The 26,322-nt window shown below is 36.0% G+C and overlaps 2 protein-coding genes across 4 annotated transcripts in view; one reads left to right on the top strand and one right to left on the bottom strand.

The window, feature by feature from the left end:
- Nucleotides 1-1,753: 1,753 nt before the first annotated feature.
- On the bottom strand, nt 1,754-19,091 carry Cisd1 (CDGSH iron sulfur domain 1). Its single transcript, XM_005334331.5, has 3 exons — nt 18,883-19,091; nt 11,371-11,576; nt 1,754-2,445 (listed from the first exon to the last, which is right to left on the bottom strand). Exons 1-3 carry the CDS (start codon nt 18,911-18,913, stop codon nt 2,356-2,358), a joined length of 327 nt encoding a protein of 108 aa, XP_005334388.1. The 5' UTR covers nt 18,914-19,091; the 3' UTR covers nt 1,754-2,355.
- A 1,285-nt stretch (nt 19,092-20,376) lies between these two features.
- Nucleotides 20,377-26,322, top strand: part of Ipmk (inositol polyphosphate multikinase) — a 51,639-nt gene continuing 45,693 nt past the window's right edge. For all 3 annotated transcript variants that reach the window (XM_078041907.1, XM_078041918.1, XM_005334332.4), the window contains exon 1: nt 20,377-20,718. In XM_078041907.1, coding sequence (XP_077898033.1) covers nt 20,529-20,718 — 190 coding nt within the window. In that variant the 5' untranslated portion in view covers nt 20,377-20,528. The remainder of the gene's footprint in view (nt 20,719-26,322) is intronic.

Here is a 26,322-nt window from a genome sequence, read left to right on the forward strand (position 1 = left end):
CCATTATATGGTCCTTAGTCTAATAAATGTCTGTTGCAAGAATAGATGTCCATCAAGATCGCTGCAAAACAAGTTCAAAAGCCTGTGATAAAATTTTAACAGGACTTGGAAACTTCATTTACCTAATTATCTTGAATTATCAAAATGTTCAATATTTGTATTTCATAGTAAGGTAGGTCATCTCCAATTTCATCACATACATATAGACACAGTTCTGAAACTGTTACTAGCCCCAACTATAAAAAAGCATAATAGTTTTAAATTCAAAATGAAGAATATATTTATTCCATTAAAAGGATGTCCCTTTATCAGAAACGGAGTGTTATGGATTTTTCTTTAAAACAATTACCTTTTTAAAAGCATGATGATCTCTTTTGCTGATCCATTCATACTTATTTTAAAAAAGGAGCATGGAAAAAATTTACCCAAAGAATCTGATAGAATCAGGGTAGATTTTAGATTTTGCTTGGAGATGTGTCCTGAAGACATGTCCAGGTCAGTCATAGAGGCAAATGCACATAATTATGACATCAACCTTTATGTACTGTAGTACGCTAAATTATACATTTAAAAAATGTTAGTAATTCAAAGGCTGAGGACTTAGTTCAGTGGTAGAATGCTTGCATGCCTCACATGTACAAAGCCTTGGGTTCTACTCCCAGCATCATAAAAAACAACCTCCTACCCCAAACCTAACCCTTAGGAGTGCTGTCTGGTTTCATTGATTCCTGCAACCTCTAAGGTACCTGAATTTTAGACATAGAAACTTGTGATTGATAGTTAACTGTGAATTCAAATGTACAAATGATTGACCATTTCAAATTGTGTGCCCCAAATTGTGTCATGACTTTCCCTTCTAACCTATAAGATCCCCAAATCAAAGCCACACATACACAGCCTAGATTTTATATATGTCCAAGTGTAGTGGTGCTGTCTATAATCCCAGTGACCTGGGAGGCTAAGGTAAGAGGATTTCACATTTGAAGGCAGCCCAGGCAATTTAGTGAGACCATCTCAAACAAAAAGGGGCTGGGGATGTGATTACCAGTAAGGTGCCCCTGGGTGTAATCCCCAGTGCCAAGAGGAAAAAAAATACACACATAAAAAAGCTATTTCTTAATTCTTCCATTGCTTCTAGTGTGTGTGTGTATACACACAGTGAATGAAATTGGCAATGAATGAAATACTTTTGGTCTGAGTCTTTTTTTTAAAATTTTTTTTAAGTTGCAGATGGACACAATAACTTTTATTTATTTTTATGGGGTGCTGAGGATTGAATCTAGTGCCTCACATGTGCAAGCTCTGTACCACTGACCTACAATCCCAGCCCTGATCTGAGTCTTGAAGAATATTACATAAACACTTTGTCTTCACATCTTGAAAATAAAGATCATACAATTTAAGAGGATAAATTTCTTTTTTCTTTCCCAAGTAGTATCTTTACTAATATAAACCATGTGTTTGATTATCCAGAGTGAGGAATAAAAAATTTTCCCACACCTTTGATCTAGTCTTATGACTACTATTTCTGTCACAGATGTTTGGCTTTGTGATTAAGAGACTTGAAATGTGTGCTTCAGTTTCTTCCATGTCCTTAGTTCCAGTGCTTGCCACTCCTTGGCCTAGAATTCTGGAGCATTACATTTTAAGACATTCTTCATGACTACTTTTAACCTATTTTCACTGTGATGTAAATTCCTACTATTTGTTCTTTTAATGGATCAATTAAATATCCATAAAGATAAACACAAAGGAAGTTGCTGCCCCTTTATTACTGACCTGGTCAACTTATAATTAAGTAGAGTGACATTCATAGTTCATTTTGATTGAAAACGCTGAAAACACAGAAGCTGTATTTTCTTAGTGTTATTACCACGGTCAAGAAGAAAATCAAGGTTATAACAGGTTTTTCTTAGACTATACTACAAAATTAATGTAGCTTAATCACACCCTGTTCACTTTCTAGGTCAAATAAGCAATATGAAAAGGCGATAAAATTTTCTTTGAAACTTCCAAGTACAATCTGCATATACATGATTTTCAGAATAATTTAATACACCAACCTCAAGATACAACTATCGTCTAATACCATTATTTTAAATTTAAAGAAACGGATCCTTACAAGACCAAAATAACCCACAGGCCATAAGGTTGGTTTTCCTTTTTTGTTTAAACAAAAGTGCACCACGATGTTTCAACAAGTAAGGCAAATGCCATGGATGTGAAAGGTGAGGTTTGCAATATACCACACATCTAGAACCCAGGGGAGGTAAATTAGTCAGAAGTGGTAGTCATTCTAATTAAATAATCAGGTAACATCATGACAAGTTGGTCTGCAGCATCAAAACTGTCCGTTTAACTTTCTTTTTTCTTGACAATCAGAGGTCCCACGTTGTCTCCAGTCTCTTCGTTATGTTTTGTGTGAGAACCATCACAGAATGGAAACTAGAAGAGAAGGAAAGAATGTGAAACATCTAATCCCCAAACAGTATATAGTGCTTGGCAGAACTGGAGTGATGTTTAATTCACACATCAGAACTTAAAAGATTTTTTTTGAAACTTTAAATAGGCTTTCTTAAGAAGCACATGCAAAATACACATACTGAGTAGGAGGAAGAAATCCCTTGGGGATAAGACACATCAGGAGTTGAATTTCACTAATATTTGATTATAGATGCTGCAAACCTATTTCAGTCTATATACTAGTTATGTTTCCAGTGAACTATGTCCATTGCCTATTTGTAAGGATTAATCTTTTTCTTCATCCTTGGTGCTGGGTTCAAACCTAGAGCCTTGTGCATGCTAGGCAACCAGTGAGCTATACCTCTAGCACTATTAGTAAGATTTTATTTATTTAAAATTAGCTTGTATGCTATCTCTACTGACCATCTTTGCAGTAATCTTTCCCCCAGTCTTTAATCTCTTTACTTTCATACCACTATGCTACTATTTCCCTTTTACCATTGTTCATAGAGGCATCTACAGTTGTGATGACTATATATAAATACTCAGTTTCTATTTTTTTGTCCATGATTTTACATTTTAGTTGTAACTGGTCTTTTTGGTATCTAGTGGGAGGAAAGGAACAAAATGAAATCTTTTAAAAAAAATATTTATTTTTTAGTTTAGTTGAACACAATACCATTATTTATTTATTTTTATGTGATGCCGAGGATCGAACCCAGCACCTTGCATGTGCTAGGTGAGCGCTCTGCCGCTGAGCCAACCCCAGTCCCAAAACTAAATTTTTAATAGTACTTCCCAGAGTATTCCAAAGAAGCTGAATCCTGCAAGTTATTCTGATTTAGTTTCCTTCTGTTTAAAACACATATATAGCTCTTGAGTCATAGCATATATTTTTTTTTTATTTTGAAGAAGTCATTTTGTAAAAAAACATTATTATTAACCTAGAATTTCCAAAATTGCCTGGATTATGGGCATTTTTAACTTTGATATCCATCATCACAGAATTATGTAGGGCATATTTTGCAAAATGCTGTTTAGGAGCCTGTTGCTTCAATATTACTAGAGGCTATCACTTTTCAAATTGTTATACCTGTATTCATAATTTTATCAAAATAAAATCATATAAAAATAAGTTCCAGTATTTGATAGGGTGAGTTTTCCTTCATTATTCTTCTTTGCTAACTTTATTATGTTTTATTTATTCTTCTAGATAAGCTTGAGAATTTTTTTGCCTTATTTCTCTTGTAGTTTTCATTTTCAGTTCCCATGCACATTCTTCTAAGATTATTTCTGTTGTTATTTTATATGCCTTTATATCATTTCCAAATATAGTTCTAGTTAGATATATTCTCATATCTGAATATTCTTGCTGTATATCATTTGTTTTTTGCAACCATATCCTTTCTATTGTTAAAAGATAAAAATAAGAATTCAATAACATTTCTGGTGACTCCTCAGGATTTTATACTTAGGAGGTCCACTTATCAGTAAAATTCTTTCTTTCCTTTTATATTTGTACATTTTATTTCTATTTAACATCAAACCGTGAGAGCTAGCATTTATTTTTCTTGATATTTTGAACTATACTCTAGAATCTGGGAACTTCCTGGTTTAATAGAAGGTATACTGTGTCATTCAAGTTTATTCAGAAGAGTAACATAACAGTGCCTTGCCTTTCAAATAACAATCACCTCATTACTTAAATGAACAAAGTATAATTTCTGACACTTGAAACCTGACTATGATGGCACATAATCTCAAACTATGATACTCCAAAGCCTCAATTCTAAGATTAAAATAATATTTGACTGATGTTATAGAAATCCCATCTTAACTTAACTATTGGTACATAATTAAAACCAGCAATAAATTAATTAAAAATTATAGGAAAATTCAAGATATGAGCATATCTTAAATTTCTAGACATAAGTCTATCTTGGTGTAGATGGCAGTGCAAATGTAATGTATGAAAAGACTATATATTTCTTTTTTTAGATCACTAGGATATGGCATATGTTCATAATAAAGTCCTTGTAACAAAAACATGAACCCAAGATTTCAGTTTTTTTCTTGGAATAGATGAGGAAAGAGGCTATAAAGAGCAAACTAAAATGTATCCCATATCAGAGGTCAGCATTTCAAAGTGACATGTTTGATAAACAAACAGATACTTTTATAGTAAGAATAAAAGTTTACATTGTAAAAGACTTCATTTTTATAAATAGCACACACAAAGCATTTTAGTACAGTTTTATTTACATGGATTATAAAATATATTTCTGAAAATGAAACATTTCTAAATAAAAAGCCTCAACTAACTTATTGAAATGGCACACTTAATTTTTGTTTTTATCTCTTCAAAAACTAACTTTTTTTCACATATTACTTCCTCCAGAAACAAGAATCAAGAATAGGAAGAGTGATTTATAAAGAAATATACAAAGAAAATCTTGTTTTCTCTTGAGGTACCGTATCAAAAACAGGGCCTTATGTTTGCTAGGCACAAAGATGCATCACCAGCTCCAAAAAACAACAACAAAAAAAAAACCTTATAAAATATTAAGAAAGTCAACATTTAAAGTTTGAATATTCTTTTTTCTAATAATCTATTTCTGCCTAAAAACTGAAATTGGCCTGTTTCTTCATGTTCAAACAAAAAATAAATTTTCTTTAAAAAGTAGCAAGAAGGTCTGGGTGCAATAGCACACACCTGTGATCCCAGCAGCTCAGAAGGCTGAGGCAGGAGAATTGAAAGTTCAAGGCCAGCCTTATCAATTCAGGGAGACACCTTGTCAAAAGAAAATAAAAAGGACTGGGGTATAGTACCAGTGGTGAAGTACCCCTGGGTTCGATCATCCTAGCCAAAGGGAGGGGGGAAAAAAGGAGTAATAAATCCTCGCTACTTGTTAATAAACTTTAATAGGTTTATAGTGTATGACGCTTTTATATCTTTAAAATGTAAACTTGGGCCTGGCAGTGGTGGCTCATGCCTGTAATCCCAGCTACTTAGGAGGGTGAGACAGGAGGAGTGCAAGTTTGAGGCTAGGCCGAGCAACTTAGCAAACTCTGACTCAAAATAAAAAGCAAAAAAGCAAAAAACTGTGGACGGAGCACAGTTGTAAAGTGCCTTTGGGTTCAATCCTTAGTACCAAAAGAAATGTAAACTAGGTATTAAAATTAATTTTGTTCAGCAACACTTTTTTTTTTTTTTCCCCAGTGTTGGGGATGGAACCCAGGGCCTCACACATGCCAGGCAAGTGCTCTACTACTGAGCTACATCCGTAGTACACCACTGCACTTGGCTACAAAAATGCATGAAAATCGATTTCAGTTCATAATCTCCCATTTTCTCTCCTGTCCTCCCTTTCCTCTCCCATTCTCCTTCATCTACCCTACTAGATTCACTTTTGTTCTTCTATTAATTTATATTTGATTGATTCTTTATGTTATCCTATACAGATGCCTTTTAAAAAATATAGTTGTTTGTGGACCTTTATTTTTATGTGGTGCTGAGAATTGAACCCAGTGCCTCACACGTTAGGCAAATGTCCTGCCACTGAGCCACAACCCCAGCCCTACAGATGCCTTTTAATGGTACTTTCTTTTATCACTTGACTCCAAAATTTACTGTACTAAATCAGAACATGCCCCATTCAGTGCAGATTTCTAATTTTAAGTTGATGAAAAGACTAAAAACTTTTTTTCAATAGAGAACTAAAATGGGTAATTTCAAAATAGGATCATTAATTTCTTAATACAATATACATGGTAATAAAATATATTTAAATTAATCCAGAATTCTCAATATAGTATAAGTGAATGAATGTTACTTGGCATTCGAATTCAAAAGGCAAATTATATAAAAATATTGATGTATTTCAGGGAGTGCCTTGCTTGATATTTCTATGCAAGAGAAAGAAAATGTGTAGTGAATATATACATGCTTTCAAACATATCTTCATAAAGAGTTTTTGTGTTAAATAGCAAGTGTAATAAAAACAAATTTTGAAATTTGTTCAAAATTTAAACTTCTGAAATTAAAAATTCTGAATTATGTTTAACTGTCAAGTAAAGAACTTAAACAAAAAACTCAAAGGGTATTTTAATTCAGTTGACATACTGCCAAATTTCTTGTAAGATGCCAGTATTTCTTTATTATCAAAACCCGGAGAAAGTTTGTTAATCAAATTGCCTCAATTTCCTGGGTGTTCATAAAATAAATACTCTACTATTAACCCAATATGAAAACTATAAATCTTTAATACTGGGAAAAAGAGTGTGAGAAAAGGTTAGAATGAAAGAATAAGTACAAAAATATCAAAGATCCTTGCTCTTTCCTTGGAAAGACAGTAACACTCTCAGGGTCTTCATAAAAAACACAAGGCGCAAGATTTGTTTTTTTTTTTTAATGACCCCTATGTCTTGTGTCTTTTTCAAGAAGTTTCAAAATAGAAATAAATGCTCTTCTCTGTGTCTTCTATCTGAAACACTTAAAAAAAAGAAACTATCATATTATCTTCCTCTTCCAAACTTTATTTATTATTATTATTTTTTTGTGTGTGGTGCTGGGGATTCAATCTCGGACCTTGCACCTACTATACAAGAACTCTACCACCAAGCTATACTCCCAGTCCTAAACTTTGTACTTTTAATGGGAGTTTTGATGCTATGTTCCCAAGAAGTTACTTGGGGTCATTTTGGCTCATTACCATTACCTGAACTGAGAAATATGATTACTTTGGTTGAGAAAAAAAGTTAAAAGTAATGAGATCTTTGACACTACATTAGAGAACAATATGACAGTTTTTACTCATTTTATGTCCTTAATTTAATAAAACACAAGATAGTGGATATAATATGAAAATACATACAGAGAAATTAAGATTTTACAAGACCATAAATCTAAAATTGGGTTTTCAAGAGATCTAACATTGGGAATATTGTTTCTGTGAAAAAATGGACTTAGTATACAACCTATTACTAAACCATTAATAGGATGGAAGCTTTCTCTCTTTCATTCATACACATACACCTTCACCAAAACAGAAGCCTGCTGTCACCACTATCACCACTACCTACAAAATTAAGGACTCAAACTCCCCAGGTTATAAATGACAGAAAATAATTCTACATACCACTTGATGTGGGGGATGGGGGATGACAGAAATTTAGTAAGACTATGGTGCATACTCTTCCCTCTCATGACAAACTTCTTTCATTTTCTTTTTGAAAGTGAGACTATCTCTTCTTTTATAAGGCAGAGTTTCACATCTATCCTCTCACTCTCCTTTCCTTTCACCCATTTTCAAGACACCACTATCCTAAATAGTACCTTTCCCTAAAGTTACTTTAATCTTTTCTGTACTGGCTCATTTCATTTTTACTTAAAATATGGATAGCCCTTTTGTAAAATACTACAAAATAGGCCAGTTTCTGAAACAGCAGACAGCATATCAAGTCTGGAAAGAGAGAAGGAATGGAGTATGTTAAATGGTGGAATTACTGTGCATCAATAAGAGATCTGATTCAATTAGGTATGGGTGATTGCATCTTAAGAATATCTGTATCACACGATATTTTTTGATTGGTAAAAAGGAGCTTAGATTTTGTTATTTATAAATACAACTGGTTTGAATGAGGGAAAAATGAATATAATTCAATACAACCATTTCAACAAAGGTGTTAATTTTAAGTCTTATGTTAGTCAACCAGTAAATGTGTCACTTGGCAGCTGTGTGATAACCTTTGGAACCTGAGGAATGTGGGGAGTTTCCAAAGGTGTCTGAAGAGTAAGAACATTCATTACCTTATATATATTCAAAGTGAATCCTTAATTGAGTCATGCAGGAATAACAAGTACCCAAGACTCAAGAGAAAATTCATAACTGGCAAATCCTACATGCAAAGAAGATTACTGAAGCCCATAGACTCCCTCTTCTAACCCTCTGGGAACTCTATAAAATGAAAGAATAATAGTGGAATGTTTTGTTGAATTATAAAGTCTAATAAACATTCAAACCACTAGCTTGTGTCCATTCGTGATCCTTCTTGTCATAAAAATTGAGATCCTAGTTGAAGAAAATCCATATTTACTTTATTGGACACTTTTACCTCTGGGAAAACCCAATCAACCCAATCAAAGGAAAACTCTCCTTATCTCAAAGCGATGCTTTATTAAAGTTCCCTCAAGCAGTTACCTTATTTTTCTTTCCTTCACTATTTATATTTACTGTAATTTTGACATATACTCAGACTTACAGCATTTCTTTATTAGTAACTCACATTTTAACCTACTTGGACACAGTGTTTAATCATTCTGTTGAAATGACACCAAAGGTCAAATGCCTACTTGCTTAATCCAACTGTTCTACTACAATAGTTTATTCACCTGATTGTTTTTGTATAGTCAGATGTTCACTAATAATCTTTGAGAATTTTCCATTTCTACTTTAAAGCCACAATATTTTTAGTTTTATTGTAATCCTTCTGGCCTATTTCACCTCCTCAATTGACTCTTGTTCCTCTTTCCAAAATGCAAAAAATTCTCTAAGATTTCATACTTAGCTTTTGATTTTTATCAGTATTAAGGATTAGTTACATTCTTATACTTGACTCATCAGTTTTGCTGATTTCTATCTCCAACCCTGATGTCTCAGCTGTACTCCCACATTTTAGATCATCTGCTGTACATTTCCATTCAACTGTCACCTCAAATCCACTCTTTGAAATTGAACTTGTTATTACTATTCTGGAAAATTGTTTTTTTCCCTGAATTCCTTATTTTTGCTAATGACAATCTTTCTAATCTCCACCCTTGGTTCCTTTAGTTTTTGCTCCCCCAATCATCCATACACAAGTCACTAAATTTGGCTGATATTTCCCTCAAAATGTTTAACTGTTCCCCCCCACCACCCACAGCTAGCACTCTGGTGTAAGTATCATAACTTTATGTCTGAAATCTCTGCTGAAAACTATGTACCCTACCACTTCTGCATGCCTGGAAGGACAAATTCCTTATACTGTCACTCAGGATTCTCCTCAATTTAGGTTTATTCTCTGGGGGAAAGAGGAGCTTGTGTAAGGACCAGACTAGGGTTTTCACCCTATACACCTTTCCTCATATGAGCCTTTTATTGAAGATTTTGAAAATGGGTTCCTAATACTTGCAGCATATTTATATACCAGCTATATTTTCAGGGGCAATTTAAATCCCAAACATAAATTATTATGCTTTCCCAGAAAATTTTAGTCCATGGTGTAAGCTCTTTCTTTTCTCTTATTTAAAACATTTGTATTGCATTTACTATACTCTTCCAAGAAAACTACTGTTTTACTATATATATATACATATATATATATATGTACATATATATAGTTAGCAGTAAATGAACTTATATTAAGATCATTAACTGAAGATCTATTGCAACACCAACAGAAATTCTGTAATTTTGAAATGCATTACTTTTCATATTTTAATGAGCAAAAAGAGAATGGGACCTACTATAGACAAGGTTTGTTTAAAAACAACAAACCAAGTTTAGTCTATTGAATACTATTAAGAGATTATTTTCTAGCAACCCCACAAGTACTTACTAGGAAGCCTATTCTGAATATACAGTGTTATTCTTAAGGTACAATTTGTTGTAATGGGTCTGTTAATTTTTGGTTCATATTTCATATATTCATCAATTTCTGAACACAGGAACAAAACCTAGCTCTGTATCACTGGATTGTACATAGATCAGTTTGGGAGAAATAGATTCGAGAAATATACTTTTTAGAACCAAGCTCACAGTTTCTTCCACATTTAAAAAAAAATTTTTTTAGTTGTCAATGGACTTTATTTATACGCAGTGCTGAGAATCGAACCTAGTGCCTCACACATCTTAGGCAAGCACTCTAGCACTGGGCCACAATTCCAGTCCTCTTCCACATTTTTGATAATATGATTCATTAAAATGGTTCTTCACTGTGGGAAGGATCACCAACATAATGTACTTTCAAAAATGAAAGTACATTAATTTTAATTTTTTTCCAGAACTTGGTTAAACCCATAGCTCTGTGCATACTAGGCAAGAACTCTAATATTGAGCTATACTCCCACCCCAGAAACATCAGTTTTTTTTTTTAAATCTTTTACTATTATTTTTGGTGAAACAAATTTTACTTGAATGCTAATAATGGTAGCACATATGATGTTTTCACTGTATTTCTAATAATATACCAGAAATTCTGAAGTCATTCAAGAAAAAGATGAACCCAGGAGAGGATTCTATTGTCTGGCTCACTAGCTGCCATCATATCTAAACCTGAAAAGGTACCGTAGGTGAATAATTTCCACAAGAAATCTAAAATACAATTCTCATAAAATAAATAAGATTTTAAAGAATCTTGTATTGTTAGATTTTTAATTAAAGGAGTTAACAGCTGATAGAAGGTTTAGGATGCCAATAAGATAGGGTAATTTTCAAGTTTCTTTTGAAATTTCTGAAAACTTGTCCTAGTATCCAGAGCTGTTAATCTTAAAAAAAAAAAAAAAAAAAGTACTTCTTTTGTTTCTTGTTGTACTCAAGCTGCACACTCCCATTTCCTGGGATAGAGGAAACTAAGATCCACTTGGGGAGGAAATCCTAAGAGTAAATTAAAGAGATTTTTCTCTTTATTTGGTCAAGAATATTGTTGCATTCACCTGAACTCAATTGAGGGTATGGTATAATTTGACTGAATGGTAGTTATATATATGTTAGTAGTAAATATATGGAAAACAGAAGAATAGGATGCAATAAAAAAAAAAAGAAAAAGAAAAAAGGTCTGGAAATTACAGTCTGGTAATACAAGTTTGACAGAGTAGATTAAAAAGAAATGTTACATTAATAACAGCTTTGTATGACCTATTATCCTTACCTTTTTGGACCTCCAGCAACGGCAGAACACAGCTTTATCTCCCAAATCCTCCATGTCAAAAGCATGTACTATCTTGGGATTGTCTTTCTGGATGTGAAGATTTACCATTGCTTTATTGCTATGATCTTTGACATAGAATCTCTTGTAAGCTAAGTAACCAATTGCAGCCGTCCCAGCAGCAATGGTAACTGCTGCAATCCATTCAACTGGGGCAGGGAAGAAAAAGAGGAATAATTACCCAAACCAAAATACACACTAAAAATCATTCACAAATGTTTAGGAAATTCAGTTTTTGAATATTAAGGAGTGCAACAATCAAAGATTTTCAATGTTACCAAAATGACCAGAACATGCTGGTGTAATAGTGAGGGATGGGGAAAGTCCCAACAAAGGTCTAAGGCAGTTATATATTTTCTATTGAGTGATGAAAGTGAAATTAAGATAGAAGAGGGAAACAAAGGTTATTTTCCCTTCTTTAAGACAGAGAAGCAAAAACAAGGCTTAATCTTTCTCAAAGTGTTCATAAACAGATTTTTAAATAATTTGAGCCTGCAGGTATACACTGCTTAAAAGAAAACACAAAACCTGCAAAGTAAAATTTTAGATTACAAACAAACAACTACAACAACAAAAAACAACAAGAGGAGATTATGTTAGCAAAATGACTCATTAGTGTTCATTTAAATAGCTAGTTCCTTAGTGATTTTAAAATGATTTTATTTATCAAAACTTAATTCTAATTACCCACAGAATCAATATTCAAATAAAAAAAACACGAAAAGAACACAAAACAAAACCACTCCTAAAGCTAAACATTCAAAGGAATATATCTTGCAGAATTCTAAGTTACAAAGTCATTCAGAAGTCTGTTTTTCAAAGTTTCAAAGTGCTTTCTTATTAAAATAAAAATCAGAACATACAAATTTCACATAAAATGTGATCAATATAATTATAGTCTCATTTAATAAATTCAAATTTCTATTAACCACAAGTGGATGATTATCTGAATTCCCCACAAACTCCATTTTTAATTTAATGATATTATTCTCCTTTCTAATTATAATAGTAATAAATGTGTTTGACTAACAGGCCATTTACTTATTCTCTTTGTGTAGTTCTTCAAGGAATTCTTAGAAACCCAAATGCTTAATGACTACCCCAGCTCCAGGCAGTGATGGATAGAAGAAAGTTCTGCATAATCTGGTTAGTCTCAGCCTCAGATGAGAGTTGTCTATTCTCAGCATGGAGTGGGCTGCAGGATGATATTGAACAGGGGTCAGGAAAAACACAGTGCACTGCTTCCCAGCACTTCCTGAGTCACATCTTCACAGTGTTTGAAATAAGTTCCCAGACTATCAAATAAAGCCCTAGGGAGATTAAGTACAAAAAACACATTCCAAGGCCAAATAAAAACACATAAGGAGTTAGTAACCATATGGCTTATTTGCATTACTGTGGTCAAATTTCCTATTTCACTAATGTGATCAGTCACCATACCTAACATTGTCTCACGTGTAATTGTAGCTCAATCTTAACTCTAAACTGGAAAGGAAATATATCATTCCCATACTTAATTCCTTTTATCTTGGACTTCCAGTTTACTTAATAATTTTGTCTGTAACAAATTTTTCTAATTAATAATTTTGTTTTTAACCAATGTTTCTAATTACCATGTTCTATGGATTTTATTTTCAACTTCAGTATTTTTTTTTTTTTTTTTTTGTAATACTGGGGATTGAACCTTCAGCCTCTTGTATGCTAGGCAAGTGCTCTACTACTGAGCTACATCCCTAGTCCAGTATTCTTTCCAAAGTAATTTAGATTGTTTTCTTTTCCACAACACTTCCATTCTTTCATTGCTATAACCACCTAAGATAAACATTAACTGACACTTTGTCCTTCCCAGGTGCTGCATGACTGAGAAAACTAGTCATTTGACAGTGTTAAACCTTTGGCCTCATCAGAAGTTGTTTTAAAGTACACTCTTCTTGTAGATTTCTCTTGAAATTTTAGTGCTGTTTCATGGTATTATCCTGTGGTATTTCCAAGCAGGGCTGCAACTTTGCTGTGATTTCTACCTTGATCTGTGATCTTTCTTTTTGATGCATTATTTACTATGGAACTTTCTTGGAAAAAATATTCTCTGTTAGGAGCTACGTCTACTTAGCTAATGGAAAGACACTCTGAATAGCTAAAGTATCTATTTAAAAATGGACTAAAACATTGCTATGCACAGGATATGCTCAGTAATGTTTGCTGAATGTTGTCTTTAGTACAAACTTAAAATTTGAGGTCAATATTCCATAAGACTAAATAACACAACTCACTAAAAGTGAATCTTATATTTTACTGTTTTACGTGAATTGGGAAGTGCTTTCTGACGTATCTGTTTTAATGGTGCTTACAGATTGCAAAAAATCCTGAATTGGCTAGTTATTAGCTTAATGATACAAAAAAAAAAATTCTATAGGAACTTCAACATCAAACTCATAACAGGTCAAAAGAATCTCTCCTAGCTGTTAGAACATTCTTTTCTCATATTACCAACTGAATTCATTTAGTGACTTAAAAAAAACTTTTTTTTAACCTCCCCTAGATTTTGTGATGGTAAAATAAATGACAGAATAACTGGCATAGAAAAGAGGCAATACTGCCAAATATCATTTAAATAAATGAGTGCTGAGTGGCTGCTCCATGGGGAAATCAAAACATACTCTCTGATGCTACCCCCATCATGGGTCACTTATGCTGTAAGCAATTATCACAGTACCATGTGTGTTAGAAAAATAGCTTTGTATTTGCTCCAAATATGTGTTTTAGAATCACGGAGCTAGATAATATCTTAAGAATTTCCCCTTTTTCTCTCCCCAAATTCTATTTCCTTTTTTTCTCTTCCCAAATTCTAATTCTCTAATCTCATTTGGGGACAAATGTAAGAGTTCCCAGAAGTAACAAAAGAGTTGCTATTTTATCATTTCATTACTGTGGCCTGAATCAGTCTCTTCTGGCAAAAAAGTGAATTTCACTGACTACTCTAGGGAAAAGAAGTGGAAAAAAAAGCTAGATAGAGATAAACAAAAATGATGGTAGATTTAAAAATCAACAATTAGGGGAGAGAAAAAACTGAAAACCTGAGTCAACAAATAACAAAACCCAGTGACATTTAGTACTCGATAGGTATATGCCTATTAAGAAAAGTCATGCTGCCTCTAATACCAGCAACTCCAGAGGTGGAAGCAGGAAGATCACAAGTTCAAGGTCAGCCTGAGCCATTTAGAGAAACCCTGCCTCAAAATAAAATACACAAAAGGACTGGGAATGTAGCTCTGTGGTAGAATGTTCCTGGGTGCAAGTCCTAGTATAAGCAGAGGTGGGGGAAGAATAACCTCAGAGGCAAAAAGGGACTTTACCAAGACTCAATACTTAAAAATATTTTGTCAGTTGGCATCTTTCAGACTCTGGGTTAGAACTGGGTAGCTCCAAATCTTCAGCATTTCATTTTTTCCCCCTTTACTGGCTTATCTTCGTTTTGCTTTTTCTGTAGATATTTCTCATGGTGCAGTTATTCCTATAGTTAGATTGAACCCACTCTACCCAATTCTGTTTAATAAATTATCTTCCATTAAAGAACATAAACATTTCTAAACTCCCCCTTTCTTCCCTTGAACTATTATATAATCTCTAGACTTCTCTCAAAATTATTCAGAGATGGAGAAAACACGGACTTGACCCCGAATCCCACACCCTTATTTACAACTCATTCCTCAGATTTTCTTTATCATGAGGATTATTTTTTTCTTTAAATTGGAAATCTCACCCTTCTTCTTTTCTTTCAGCCCCTTTTCTGCCTCAAACTGCCTTCTCCTACCCACTGTCAACTGCCACAGAATCAGAACATTCTTTTCTATCACGAGAGGGGGAAGGGAGCTGTGTTGAAACCCAGTCTTCCCTGAGATTTTGCACAGACTGGAGGTGGTGCCTGGTAATGTTTTCTTCTCAAGGCTTGGTGTACTGGTGGAGTTCAATGTGAGTTGAGTAGAAGTAATGGACTAATTTGAATTTGCAATTTCATCTGTCCGGCCTTAACTGTCTTATCACGCCTATGCCAAATGTCTTACCCTTACACCAAATGACTTATCTTTGCCTTTCTCTTAACCTACTGTAGTAAAGTGTGGAATTTACTTCTTCAGATAAAAAACAAAAAAATAAAATTAAAAAAACCCCCAACAAACAAGAAACCCTTTAGTATGGAATATTTCAGACACACATAGAGACCATGCAGGATAAAGAAAAATTCATTTACCCTCATCGAGTTCCAATAATTATCAACAGATGACCAATCTTGTTTTGCCCATAGTTCCAAATCCCACCCTCTCATTATTTATTTGTTGTTTATAACCCATCGGAGCTACAACTTTTTCCTCAGTATGATTTACATATCCTTTCTCAGAAAAAAAGAATTCCTTAAAGCATTACTTTCAATGAATTAATGAATTTACTCAATCAATTTGGTGAAGTTAAATGAGGTGGGAAATTATGAATTAGTTTCAATAAAATATATAAGGATACAAAAGTCAGACAAGATTTACATAAGGTTTGGGTTATATGCATTCTAATGATTAGGGTTTGGGATGGATAATGAAGGGGAAGGTGAACAGAAAAATCTCTATTTTGTAACTTGGGGGTAAAGCCACTTGTGAGTGTAAGTGGTTTAAAGGAAAGGCTGGTTAAAGAAGCCCCTTTAAAATACTTAGTTCAATTGTTTTTTGCTTTTGTTTTTTCTTTCTAAAGATGAAGGCAAATTAGGCTGAAGAGAAGAAAACCATTATGAGGGGCTAAAGATTTAAAAGTGACAAGTATCAGTGAGGAGGCAAGAATTAAGGCATCTGGAGGATATGGGAAGAGAATGGCCTCAAGAATTATATTTTTCTTGTCAACAGAAGCAAAGGGATTAAGGATGAGAATAGATTCAATGTCTCCTGGAGATATTAAATAGCCCGGTCAGTTCTGGAAGGTCCATTTAGAAGGCACAGGGAAGAATCCTAAGAGATTAGGGAAGCAGGCAGGAAATGCCACTTAGTGCTAAAAACTATAATGAATTAATGGTCTCATCAACCAAATCGACAAGAAGACCCATCTTATGGGCAAAGATCTTTGATAGGATTTCTATTGCGATCACTCATTCTCATTGCCTACTTCCAGTCCTGGCCTGATCCCCATTTACTCTTATTTATAACCCACTCATTACTTTTTCTTTTTCCCTGAATATAAAGAATTCAGAATGTATATACATAAACTTTTACTTTTTATTCAACATATAAGTTATCATTGTCACATACTATGTTCTAAGCCTTTTATAATTATGAATTCACTTAATTGAGAACAGGTGTGATCATCTTCCCCTAAATTAAAAAATCAAATTGATCTTCAAATCTATAGAAGCTAATAGGTTTGTTTTGAAAATTGAGTAGAGGGCTGGTATACTTGAGGCTCTGATTCCTAGTACCTCGAAAAAAAAAAAAAAAAGAGGAGAAAGGAGAAAGAGGAGAGAGAGAGGGAGACAGAGAAGAGAGACAGAGAGAAGAAACAAATTTTAATGGGGTGTAGGGATGTTTATTCTTCCAAACCAAATTGTTTTCTGTTTCTACTTTGCCAACCACTATATTTGAGAAGGAAGGTACTGGCAGAGAGATTTACAAAGCCTCTGGGCCTCTCCCTATGGCCCCCACAACAACCTTTATGCTTATCAGTGAAATAAAAAGTAGTTACTCCACATAATGAAGTTGTCAATCAGCTTCACCAAGTGATTTTGTATCCTTTACTGGATGATAAACTAATGGAAAACTCATCCCTGAACTCCCTTATGTAAAGGCTTAAAAAACAAAAACAAAACACTTGTCTTGCTTACAGGAAAAATTAACCTGTACATAGTGATAAGAAGTCCTAGGGATTCCACAATATGCTACCTAAATGAAGTTCAATTGTGGTCATGGTTATTCAGGAGGCCTGGGCAGGGAGATGAAAAGTTTGACTAGCCTGGACAATTTAGAGAGACCTATCTCAAAATAGATAAATGGCTTGGGATGTAGATCACTTGCCTACCATGCATGAGGCCCTGGATTCAATCCCTAATACCACAACAAACAAGCCCCTGAAATAGAGTTAAATAGATTTCAATGCCTATTTACACAAAATGATCCCATATTTTAAACAAAAACACATTTTGGAATCTTTTGGCCCATGTGCAGTCTTTCTATAAAATTAAAAATATTGGCAGCAAAAGTCACATGAGCATTTTATTTTATCCAAAGTCTTATTCTTGACAAAAGTTTTTATAAAAACCAAAACCATAGATATAACTCGATATTTTAAATGTACAAGATGCCTCCAGATGATGATCCTTTCAAATAATTTTTGCAAATAATCACCTTTTTATTATTATTAACTTAGAAATGTCACTGATTTTTTCCCCTATCTTCCAAGTAAATTTTGTCAACAGAAGTAGAACTCTCCAACTTATGGACTATCTCTCTTTAATACAAAATTAGGGTTCAAGTTAGTAGGGGCTTATTACAGAACCTGGTACTACAAATGCTCAGAATTTATTGAATGAATCAATTGTATCAATTTTAATTACTTCTGGACAAGCTCTTTACCTTTACTGGTTACATTTACAGGTAGCCAAACTTTGCATTTTATACCAGGACAGAGAGATCACATATATCATGTAGCATGAGGAGGGTGTTATACTAACAAATATAGTATTAATATTGTTATAAAGTGAACTTCACACTAGGCAAATTTTATAAATAATTCTCTTAACTTTAATTGGACTTTCTGCAAAGTATTGTTTCCAAACGTTAGGTACTAGTACAGAGAAGGATGACTGTGGAAGCTGAAGGAAAGATCAAGGAACTTGGTTTTTAATCCTCTCTCTTGGACTACAGCCACTGAACGCCAGATGCAAGGGGCATAATAAAAAACTGGGAAAACAGAAGACCTTGGATTGGGTTTCTTCACCTTAAAAAAATCTGCAAAATTAAGATGTGATTAGTCATGCACGGCTTCAGGATTGCAGGAAATTAACTTTCTGGCTCCATGTCGATTTCAACGTGAGAAGGAGAACATGTTTGTTTTACCGCTCACCTTTCCTTTTTCTAGGCCCAGCGACTTAAGGACACAAAAGCAATTTGGGGGAAAACAAGAAAAGCCAGCAGCGAGATCACTAACTGTTAGGGTTTGACTAGTTGAGGGAAACAAGTATCAGAGCTGCGTAGGCTACTGCATGGCCCCGCGCTACTTATGCCTAGTGACCATCCATCCACACCCTGACCTCGCTCCTTTCACTGGTCCAGTCCAGAGCCCGCAGCCGGGCGGAGCGCATGTCCTTCTGCATCTCAAGGTTAAAGGACCTGCAGGCGTGTAGGACAGTGATAACAAACCACAAGAGCTGCGGGCGCTGCAACCGGTGCGCAGGCCGCCAGCCTCACCCGCTCCCAGGCCCCACTTCACCTCGTATGCTGGATTGGGAGGTCAGACCCATGGCTCTGTCGCTCGCAAGGTGTCTGCGCAGGACGCGGATCACAAATGGGCTCACACAGACCGCCGGAGTCAGAGCACAAGAAGCGTCCTAAGGGCACCGACTGGGGTTGCTACGGCGCAGGCGCCGACAGGCTGGAAGCACGTGTTTGTGTTCGCCCGGGGTTGATACTGAGCATGCGTGGACCTGTGTCCCGGGCCCTAAGGAAGTCTGGAATCCGGATTTTGACAGCTGCAGGAGGCGGGAGGAGGAAGACTTAGAGGGGCAGCCACTGAGTCTGCGCAATTCTGAAGGGCGGGGCCCTGGGAATAGGAAATCCAGGTCAGATTTTACATTTCTTCCAGGTGTGTGGGTTTCTGGTGGCGGGTACAGGTTCTTGCAAGACACTTCCCTTAACCAGAAAACTAAGATATTACCTAAAATTTTCTTGCTTAGTTCTTGCTTAATTTTTACATGTAAGGTCGGGTCCAGTTTTCATATAAGATGCCAGCGGCAAACACAGGCATCGATGATATAATCCTTTTCCAGAACCTCCCTTAGGTCCCGGTGTGCATCCACCTCTTCCTTCTGCTTTGACCTAGTTAATGATCCACTCAGGACCTTGGGGCGGGAGCTACCTAGAGGTCAAGTATGAAGGAAGGAGGGAAAGGGGAGAGATATACTTGCTTATTTCTACAAAAAAAGTGTTCACTTAAAAAAAATTATTATTCTTTCCCAACAGCCTGAAATTTGTTCCAAAATTCTTTTGAAAGAGCAGGTTAGAGGCAGCAACTGGGGATTGGGGCTAAACTTGAAAGAGTACTTTGAAGATGCGTCTTCTATCGAGCTACCTGCTTTCACTTGTTCTTACGGAGGGTAGGGGTTGCAGGGAGTTGATTTGCACAGAATGGGTGGCCTCCCATTTCTGCTTCCGAACTCTCCCAGCACCTGACAGCTCCTCTCACCTGGAAGCCCCAGGGGTCTATAGGCCCGCCCCCGGGAAGCTCTGGGGCGCGCGTTAAATGAACAAAGGCAAAACTCCTTCTGTGGTGTCGTAACGCCAATCCTGGGGTAGAGACGAGAAGGACCCCTGAAGTCCTCCAGATCGCAGTCATGCCCACCGGCGCCGAGCGTCAGCCCCGCAGCTGGGGTCTGGTCGGGCAGCCTCTGGGCATGCTCAGTGCGGCGCCTGCCGCGGGTCGCGCAGTCGGAAGCTCGCAGCGGCCGCAGCAGTGCGGGCGGCGCTGACGCGCGCGCGGCTGCGGAGGGGACTGGAGGACGGCGGGAGGGGGCGGGGCGCGGGAGGTGGGGCCGCCGTCGCCGTCAGGGCCCCAGGGAGCGCGGGGCGCCGCTGCCGCCGCTGCTCCGCTCGGTTCCGTCTCCTGGGCAGCGGCGGGACCGGCGACCGCGGCGGCGGAGGGACAGGAGCTGGGAGCCGCGGTCCGCAGAGTTGGGCAGGGGAGCACCCGCGCCTCCGCGGCGTCATGGGCCCCCTTCCCGGGCCTCAGCGGGCACCAGCCGCGGGAACCCCCAGGCCTCCTCGCGGCCGAGCCTGAGCGACCCCCGGGTTCTCAGGCACTCGCTCCCTACTCCCTATTTTTTCCTCCTTTCGCCACCGTTACCGCTTGTGCACTCGGTTATGGCAACAGAGCCGCCATCCCCCCTCCGGCTCGAGGCGCCCGGCGCCCCAGAGATGCGGACCCCACCGGTGAGCGATGCCGCCCCCGAAGGCGCCCCGCAACCAGCGGGCGGCAGGCTGCGTTTCCTCAACGGCTGCGTGCCCCTGTCGCATCAGGTGGCTGGGCACATGTACGGAAAGGACAAAGTGGGTAAGTCAGGGTGGCGCGGGGCTTCCAGCTACCCTTCTACCTCCACGAGCTCCCTGGCCAACCGAGGCAGCCTGGCGCTCACCACGGTGCTGGGACAACCTCCCACTCCGCACCCAGGGCTGCACGCCGCACCCCTGGCCTCTTCCGCCCTCCCCGGGAGCCTCGCTACCGGTGCAGAAAGGGGCTCGGAAAGTGGGGCTATTTCTAGGGTGTGAGGCTCAAGCTTACTGGAGGGGCGACGGGGAAAGGCGTGTCTGGTCTCCCCAGGGAAGGGTGGGTGTTCGTTGGAGACGGTGTTGTTAGTAAAAATAAGGAACTTCATTTTTACTGGACGGGGAAGTGAATTCTCCCTCGAGCGCAAGATCTGTTTATTATAGGCGAGTAGCTATTGCAAAAGAAAAGGAATGAAATGCAGATGATGCTAATCTAGTGCTTCTCAGTTGGGTGCAGCTGCATAGCTGGAGGGGGAAAAAACCAAAAAACTGGGCTTCCCCTCATACCCCGGGGGAAGCTTGCTTGGCTTAATCAGGATCTCTGCCTCCTTGTCCCTTGATGGTGTGTGTGTGTGTGTGTGTGTGTGTGTGTGTGTGTGTGTACGTGTCTGTCTGTCTCCTGGATTTCTCTGGGAGGCGTGGTTCCAGTAGTGCAGAAACTCGGATTCAGGGTAGGAAATACACCCTGCTAGAATGATACACAGATAAAACATTCATAAAACTAGCATGGCCTCTGTAATACATTTTGTAAGTTCACAACTTTTAAGGGATAATATGAAGCTTATCTCAAGTTAGGAACTGTAATTCACCTAGTTTATTCACAGTGGTTCCTAGAGCCATGATTACTTGAAGAATCTGATAGATGAGTACGTGAGTATTGCAGATCTTTGATCCGGAACAACCACTAGAGACTATTTGTTTTTTGCTGGTATAATGATTCAGGTTTAGGTTGGTAAGTAATAAGGACATTTTTAGACCACATGACTAAGGTTAAGCCTGGTTAAGTGGTAAACCTAAAGTCATACAGCTACTATGTGTTACCATGTGATACCCAGGGATTTTCCTTGGAGTATTGTTTTTTTCATTGTTCTGTACTTGCAGAAAGTACACAGACTGGGACTCAATTACACTCATGAAATGTTGAAAGAATGACAATTGACTGCTCTGTTAGTACATCAAGTTAGGAAACAGTACTTAAGGTGCTTAGCGTAGACATTTCCTCCTATGGGTCGTATCTGTGTATGAGAGTTTGAGTGTACCCATGGAGTCTCTGTTAATAGAGACTTACTTACTCATTTATATTAATAAATTGTGATGATACTATTCCTAATAATATTTTAGATAGAGGGCTAAAAGATTGTTTACCTAAGGGTCCTATAGCCCAACTTATATGCAAAGGGGGAAAAAGTCAAAATCCCAACATAAATAAAAACGATCTCTATGAAGATTGTTACTTAAGAACATAATCACTGCTTATCAAAGTATGTAATAGTGTTCTTATTAGAGTTACCTGAGATTAGTAAAAAATTAATTATGGTGACTTGAAATTACATTATAAACAGTGACTGAAAGAGTTGATTTGTCACTCAAATTTCCTAATTAAAGTAGTAGTTTACATTTTGGAGGATGTTTTTCCTCAATATTGTTTATTATTGTATTCAATTTAAAATAAACCTTTTTTCTATTAAGGTTTTTTTTTGACAAGGAACTGTCTTTGTATCCCCATAATACAGTTCTTCAAAGATACAGGTGCTGGCAACCTAATAAATATTGTGGAATTTAATTCTCAGGTACTTACAGAGTCATGCATCTATTGTTAGTATTTTGAAAGGACACCTATATGATGATAATCTTCCCTGTTCATAAAATGAATAACAGGATGGTTAGTAATTCAAAGTTCATTATGTCTCTGCACTATCATGAATCACAGTTTAAAGTACATTGTTAATCGGACTTTGGTCAACTGAAGTAATTCTCTGTAAACTTTGTTAAGGATATTGTGTGAATATTTGTTTTTGTATTGTTTTTAAATTTTTGTTCCTATCATTACGTGGCCAGATTTTTCCATTTTAGGTTTGATATCTTAACTATCTCCAAAAAGGAGTTGTTATTTTTGGTAGTTTAAAAATAAAAAATGTGGAACTTGATAGAACAAATGTGCTTAAACAGAAAATTATATGTTGTTGTAGCTAAGTATCAAGACTATATTCATATTTCTGATTATCAGAGTTATAGTTTACATTCTCCACTCAAATCTGTTTCATCAAATACACTTTAATTTTGAGTTCCAGGAGTAAAACTTTTTTTTTTTTTTTAATTGTAAAAATGGTTCATAATCTTTTAGGGAAAAAAATTTTTTTAAGTAATGCCCTTCCCCACATTCTTATTCTCCCAGGGACAATCACTGGTAACAATTTTCCATGCATCCTTAAGCCTTTGTTTCTGGGCACATACATAAACACATTAACACAATTCTAATTTTTCACACAGATAGATATATCAGCATTTTTTTTTTCTTTTATAGTGCTGGGGTTGAACCCAGGCAACCTAATAAATATTGTGGAATATAGCAAGGGCTTTACCACTGAGCCACACCCCCAGTCCCAGCTTTTTTTTAATCCTAATTATGTCGTATAGTATAAACATATTTTTGTACTCCTTGATTTACAATGGGGTTACATCTTGATACACCTATTATAAATAGAAGAAAATTGAAAATGCATTTAATACTACTATCTGCCAAATGTCATAGCTTGGCATCATAATATACTTTTACCCTTGTGATTGTGTGCCTGTAGCTTTGGAAGCTGTAGCTTTATGCCACTGTCTAACAGCGTAAAACAATATGCAACATAATCTTAGACCTGGAAAAGATTAAAATCTGAAGGATGATTTCTCCTGAAGACCTATTTTTTTGGCACCAAAGTTGAATGATTGTTAAATTGAACCATTGTAAGTTGGGGACTGTCTGTACTTTATTCTTCCTGTGTTATATTCTGCAGAGTAGATATATCAAAATTTGCTTAACAATATATTCTTATAAAAATATATTTTAGAGTTTTGCTATTATTTGTTATAAATAATGAACTAAACATTCTTTTACATTATAGCATACCTTGTATAACTTTACTATTTCTATAAGAAAGTTTCACAAAAGTGTAAAATTACATTAAAAACAGTGACCCAGAGAGAGTTAATTTGTCATCCAAGCCTAATTAAAGTAGTAGTTTAGATTTTGGAGGATGTTTTTCCTTAATATTGTATATTATTGCATTCCATTTGAAATAAATTTTTTTCTATTAAGGTTCTATCAATTTAATTTCCCAAAGCTCTCTAGAGTTAGCATAAAATCCTTTTCTGTTTTAAGAACAAAGATATTCTCTTCTGTAGCCACAGTATATTTATTAAATGTGGGAAATTTAATAGTGATTATATTTTATAGCCCCTTTTCTAATTTTGTCAACTGTTCCAGTAACACCAATGTGTTTTATCCCATTTGTTTTTCTCAGGGGAAGAGCTGCTTAAGGATATCAAATTGCATTTAGTTATGTCTCTTTTAGTCTCCTTTAATTTGTAGCATAACCTCAGCTTTTCTCTTTCATAATATTGTCATTTTGAAAAATAGGCTAGTTGTTTATGAAATATTCTTCAATTTGAGTTTCTGATTCAAGTGATGCATTTCTGGCTAGAATATTATATATGTGTACCCTTTATAAGATAGTATGTCTAGAGACCTGTATCTGTCTGACCTTTATTAGTGGTTAATTTTGGTCAACTGGTCCAAGTGTCATCTGGCTTCTTCAGTATATAATTGTTATTTTTCCTCTTGCAATTAACAAGCTATCTATGGGGAGACACTAGAAGGTCATGCAGATATCTGGAAGCCTCATTAAACTGTGCTCCTAGATTTGGCATCCATTGATTATTCTTGCATAAGTCTTTGATGGTTACAAAATCATGAGTTTTCCAATTCTAATATTCCCTGTAAAATTTTTCATTATGAGAAAGAGCCCTCCTTTTACTTCTGTCCATGCATGTCTACATTTATGATTGGTTTGGAGTCATGGATTTCTGTTTTTATAATGTTTAAGAACTTTTCTTGCCTCTCAAATTGTACTGAATCTCGCCATTGAGATTGACTTTCTGTCACCAAATTACTTTAGAGATTTACCTTCCTTCCTCACCCTAGAATCAGCCATTTGTCCAAGGAGCCCTGGTTAATTGGAATAATATTTAGAAACTCTGATTTTGGTGCTATATGTGATGTAACTACTGAGTACCTTTGCTTCCAGGTCTTTTCAGTGGATGTAATTTAAATGAATGTATAAATATTCCAGAAATCATAATTTTGTACTTCTAATTTCATTCCAATCTGAGTGCTTTCTTTTCTTTTTTGTTTCTGAATTTATATTTCTCTTCTTCCACATTGAGAACCCTGACTCCTGGTGTTATCATAGGTTTATGATTTTTGCTCAGTCCTATAATTTTCAGAATTTCTACTCCCATACTTCTGTAGAAAAAATCATAAAATGAAGAATTCAGCATGAGATTTTCTTATACTAAGGGTATGTGGTTGGCAACTGTTGAAAATTTTTTTAGGTTAGATTTTTGTTGTTATTTCTCCCCTCTTTACAGTAATAGCATTTATTTGAAATATTTGATTTCATGTGTTTCTGTTTAAATTCATTTCCATTCAATTATATACAGGAATGCTTATAAACTAACATGCTTTTGAAAGTTGAAACTCCTCCCCTTTGTTCAGAATGCCTTGTAGATAGCCAGTTTTATTGTTTTTTGATTCGATTTTACTGAATTTCTTATATAAATAAGCCCATTTATGAGAACTTTATTTCCCCTTCTTTCTGAGGCAGCAGGCATACTATGCTGTATATACTGTTTTGCACTTTGCTTTTAACAGATAATTTATCCTACCAATCAGCATAGAGCTTTTCCTCATTCATTTTTCATTGCTCAGTTGTGTGCCACTGTGCATCTGTACCACAGTTTATTCATTTGGTTTCCTGAATTTGCTTTGGTCTTTTATTTGTTTTCATTGCTTTATTTATTTATCCTAATAATACCTCACTGTCTTGATTCAAGTACTATATAGTTAAGTAGTGATAAATAGTAGCTTAAGCATCTTATTTTCCATTTCAAGGTTGTTTTGACTTTTTCTGGCCCTTTACATTTCCATATAGAGTCAGATCACCTTGTCACTTTCTCCAAGAAACCTGATGAGATTTTGTTTGAGTTTGCTTTAAATCTATAGATTGTTTTGGTGAGAATTAATTTCTTCACAATCTTGAAATATTGTGAACTTGTTATATTTCTCCATTTATTCAGTTCTTCTATAATTTCCTCTATAAGTTTTCAGAGTAGAGTTCGGTAGATTTTCCATAAGTATTTAATACTACTATGAATTGTATTGCCTTTTAAAATAACTTTTATTTTGAAAAAATTCCGAACTTAGAAAAATGTTTCCAGAATAGTGTGATGAACTATACAGCTCATCTAGATTTACCAGCTACCAATATTTTACTACATTTGCCTTATTACTCTTTGTAGATGATGATTTTGTAAAACTATATAATAACAAATTATAGACATCATG

The sequence above is a fragment of the Ictidomys tridecemlineatus genome, chromosome 1 (assembly GCF_052094955.1).
Source record: "Ictidomys tridecemlineatus isolate mIctTri1 chromosome 1, mIctTri1.hap1, whole genome shotgun sequence".
NCBI lineage: Eukaryota > Metazoa > Chordata > Mammalia > Rodentia > Sciuridae > Ictidomys > Ictidomys tridecemlineatus.

What these genes read in the sequence shown, in the direction of transcription:
- Cisd1 (XM_005334331.5), bottom strand. Translation starts at nt 18,913, where the DNA reads ATGGGTCTGACCTCCCAATCCAGCATACGAG. An exon ending in CTCCCAATCCAGCATACGAG is followed by an intron (nt 11,577 to 18,882) that starts GTGAAGTGGGGC and finishes TCCCTGCCCCAG; the next exon opens with TTGAATGGATTGCAGCAGTT. An exon ending in GTTGCTGGAGGTCCAAAAAG is followed by an intron (nt 2,446 to 11,370) that starts GTAAGGATAATA and finishes CTTCTCTTCTAG; the next exon opens with TTTCCATTCTGTGATGGTTC.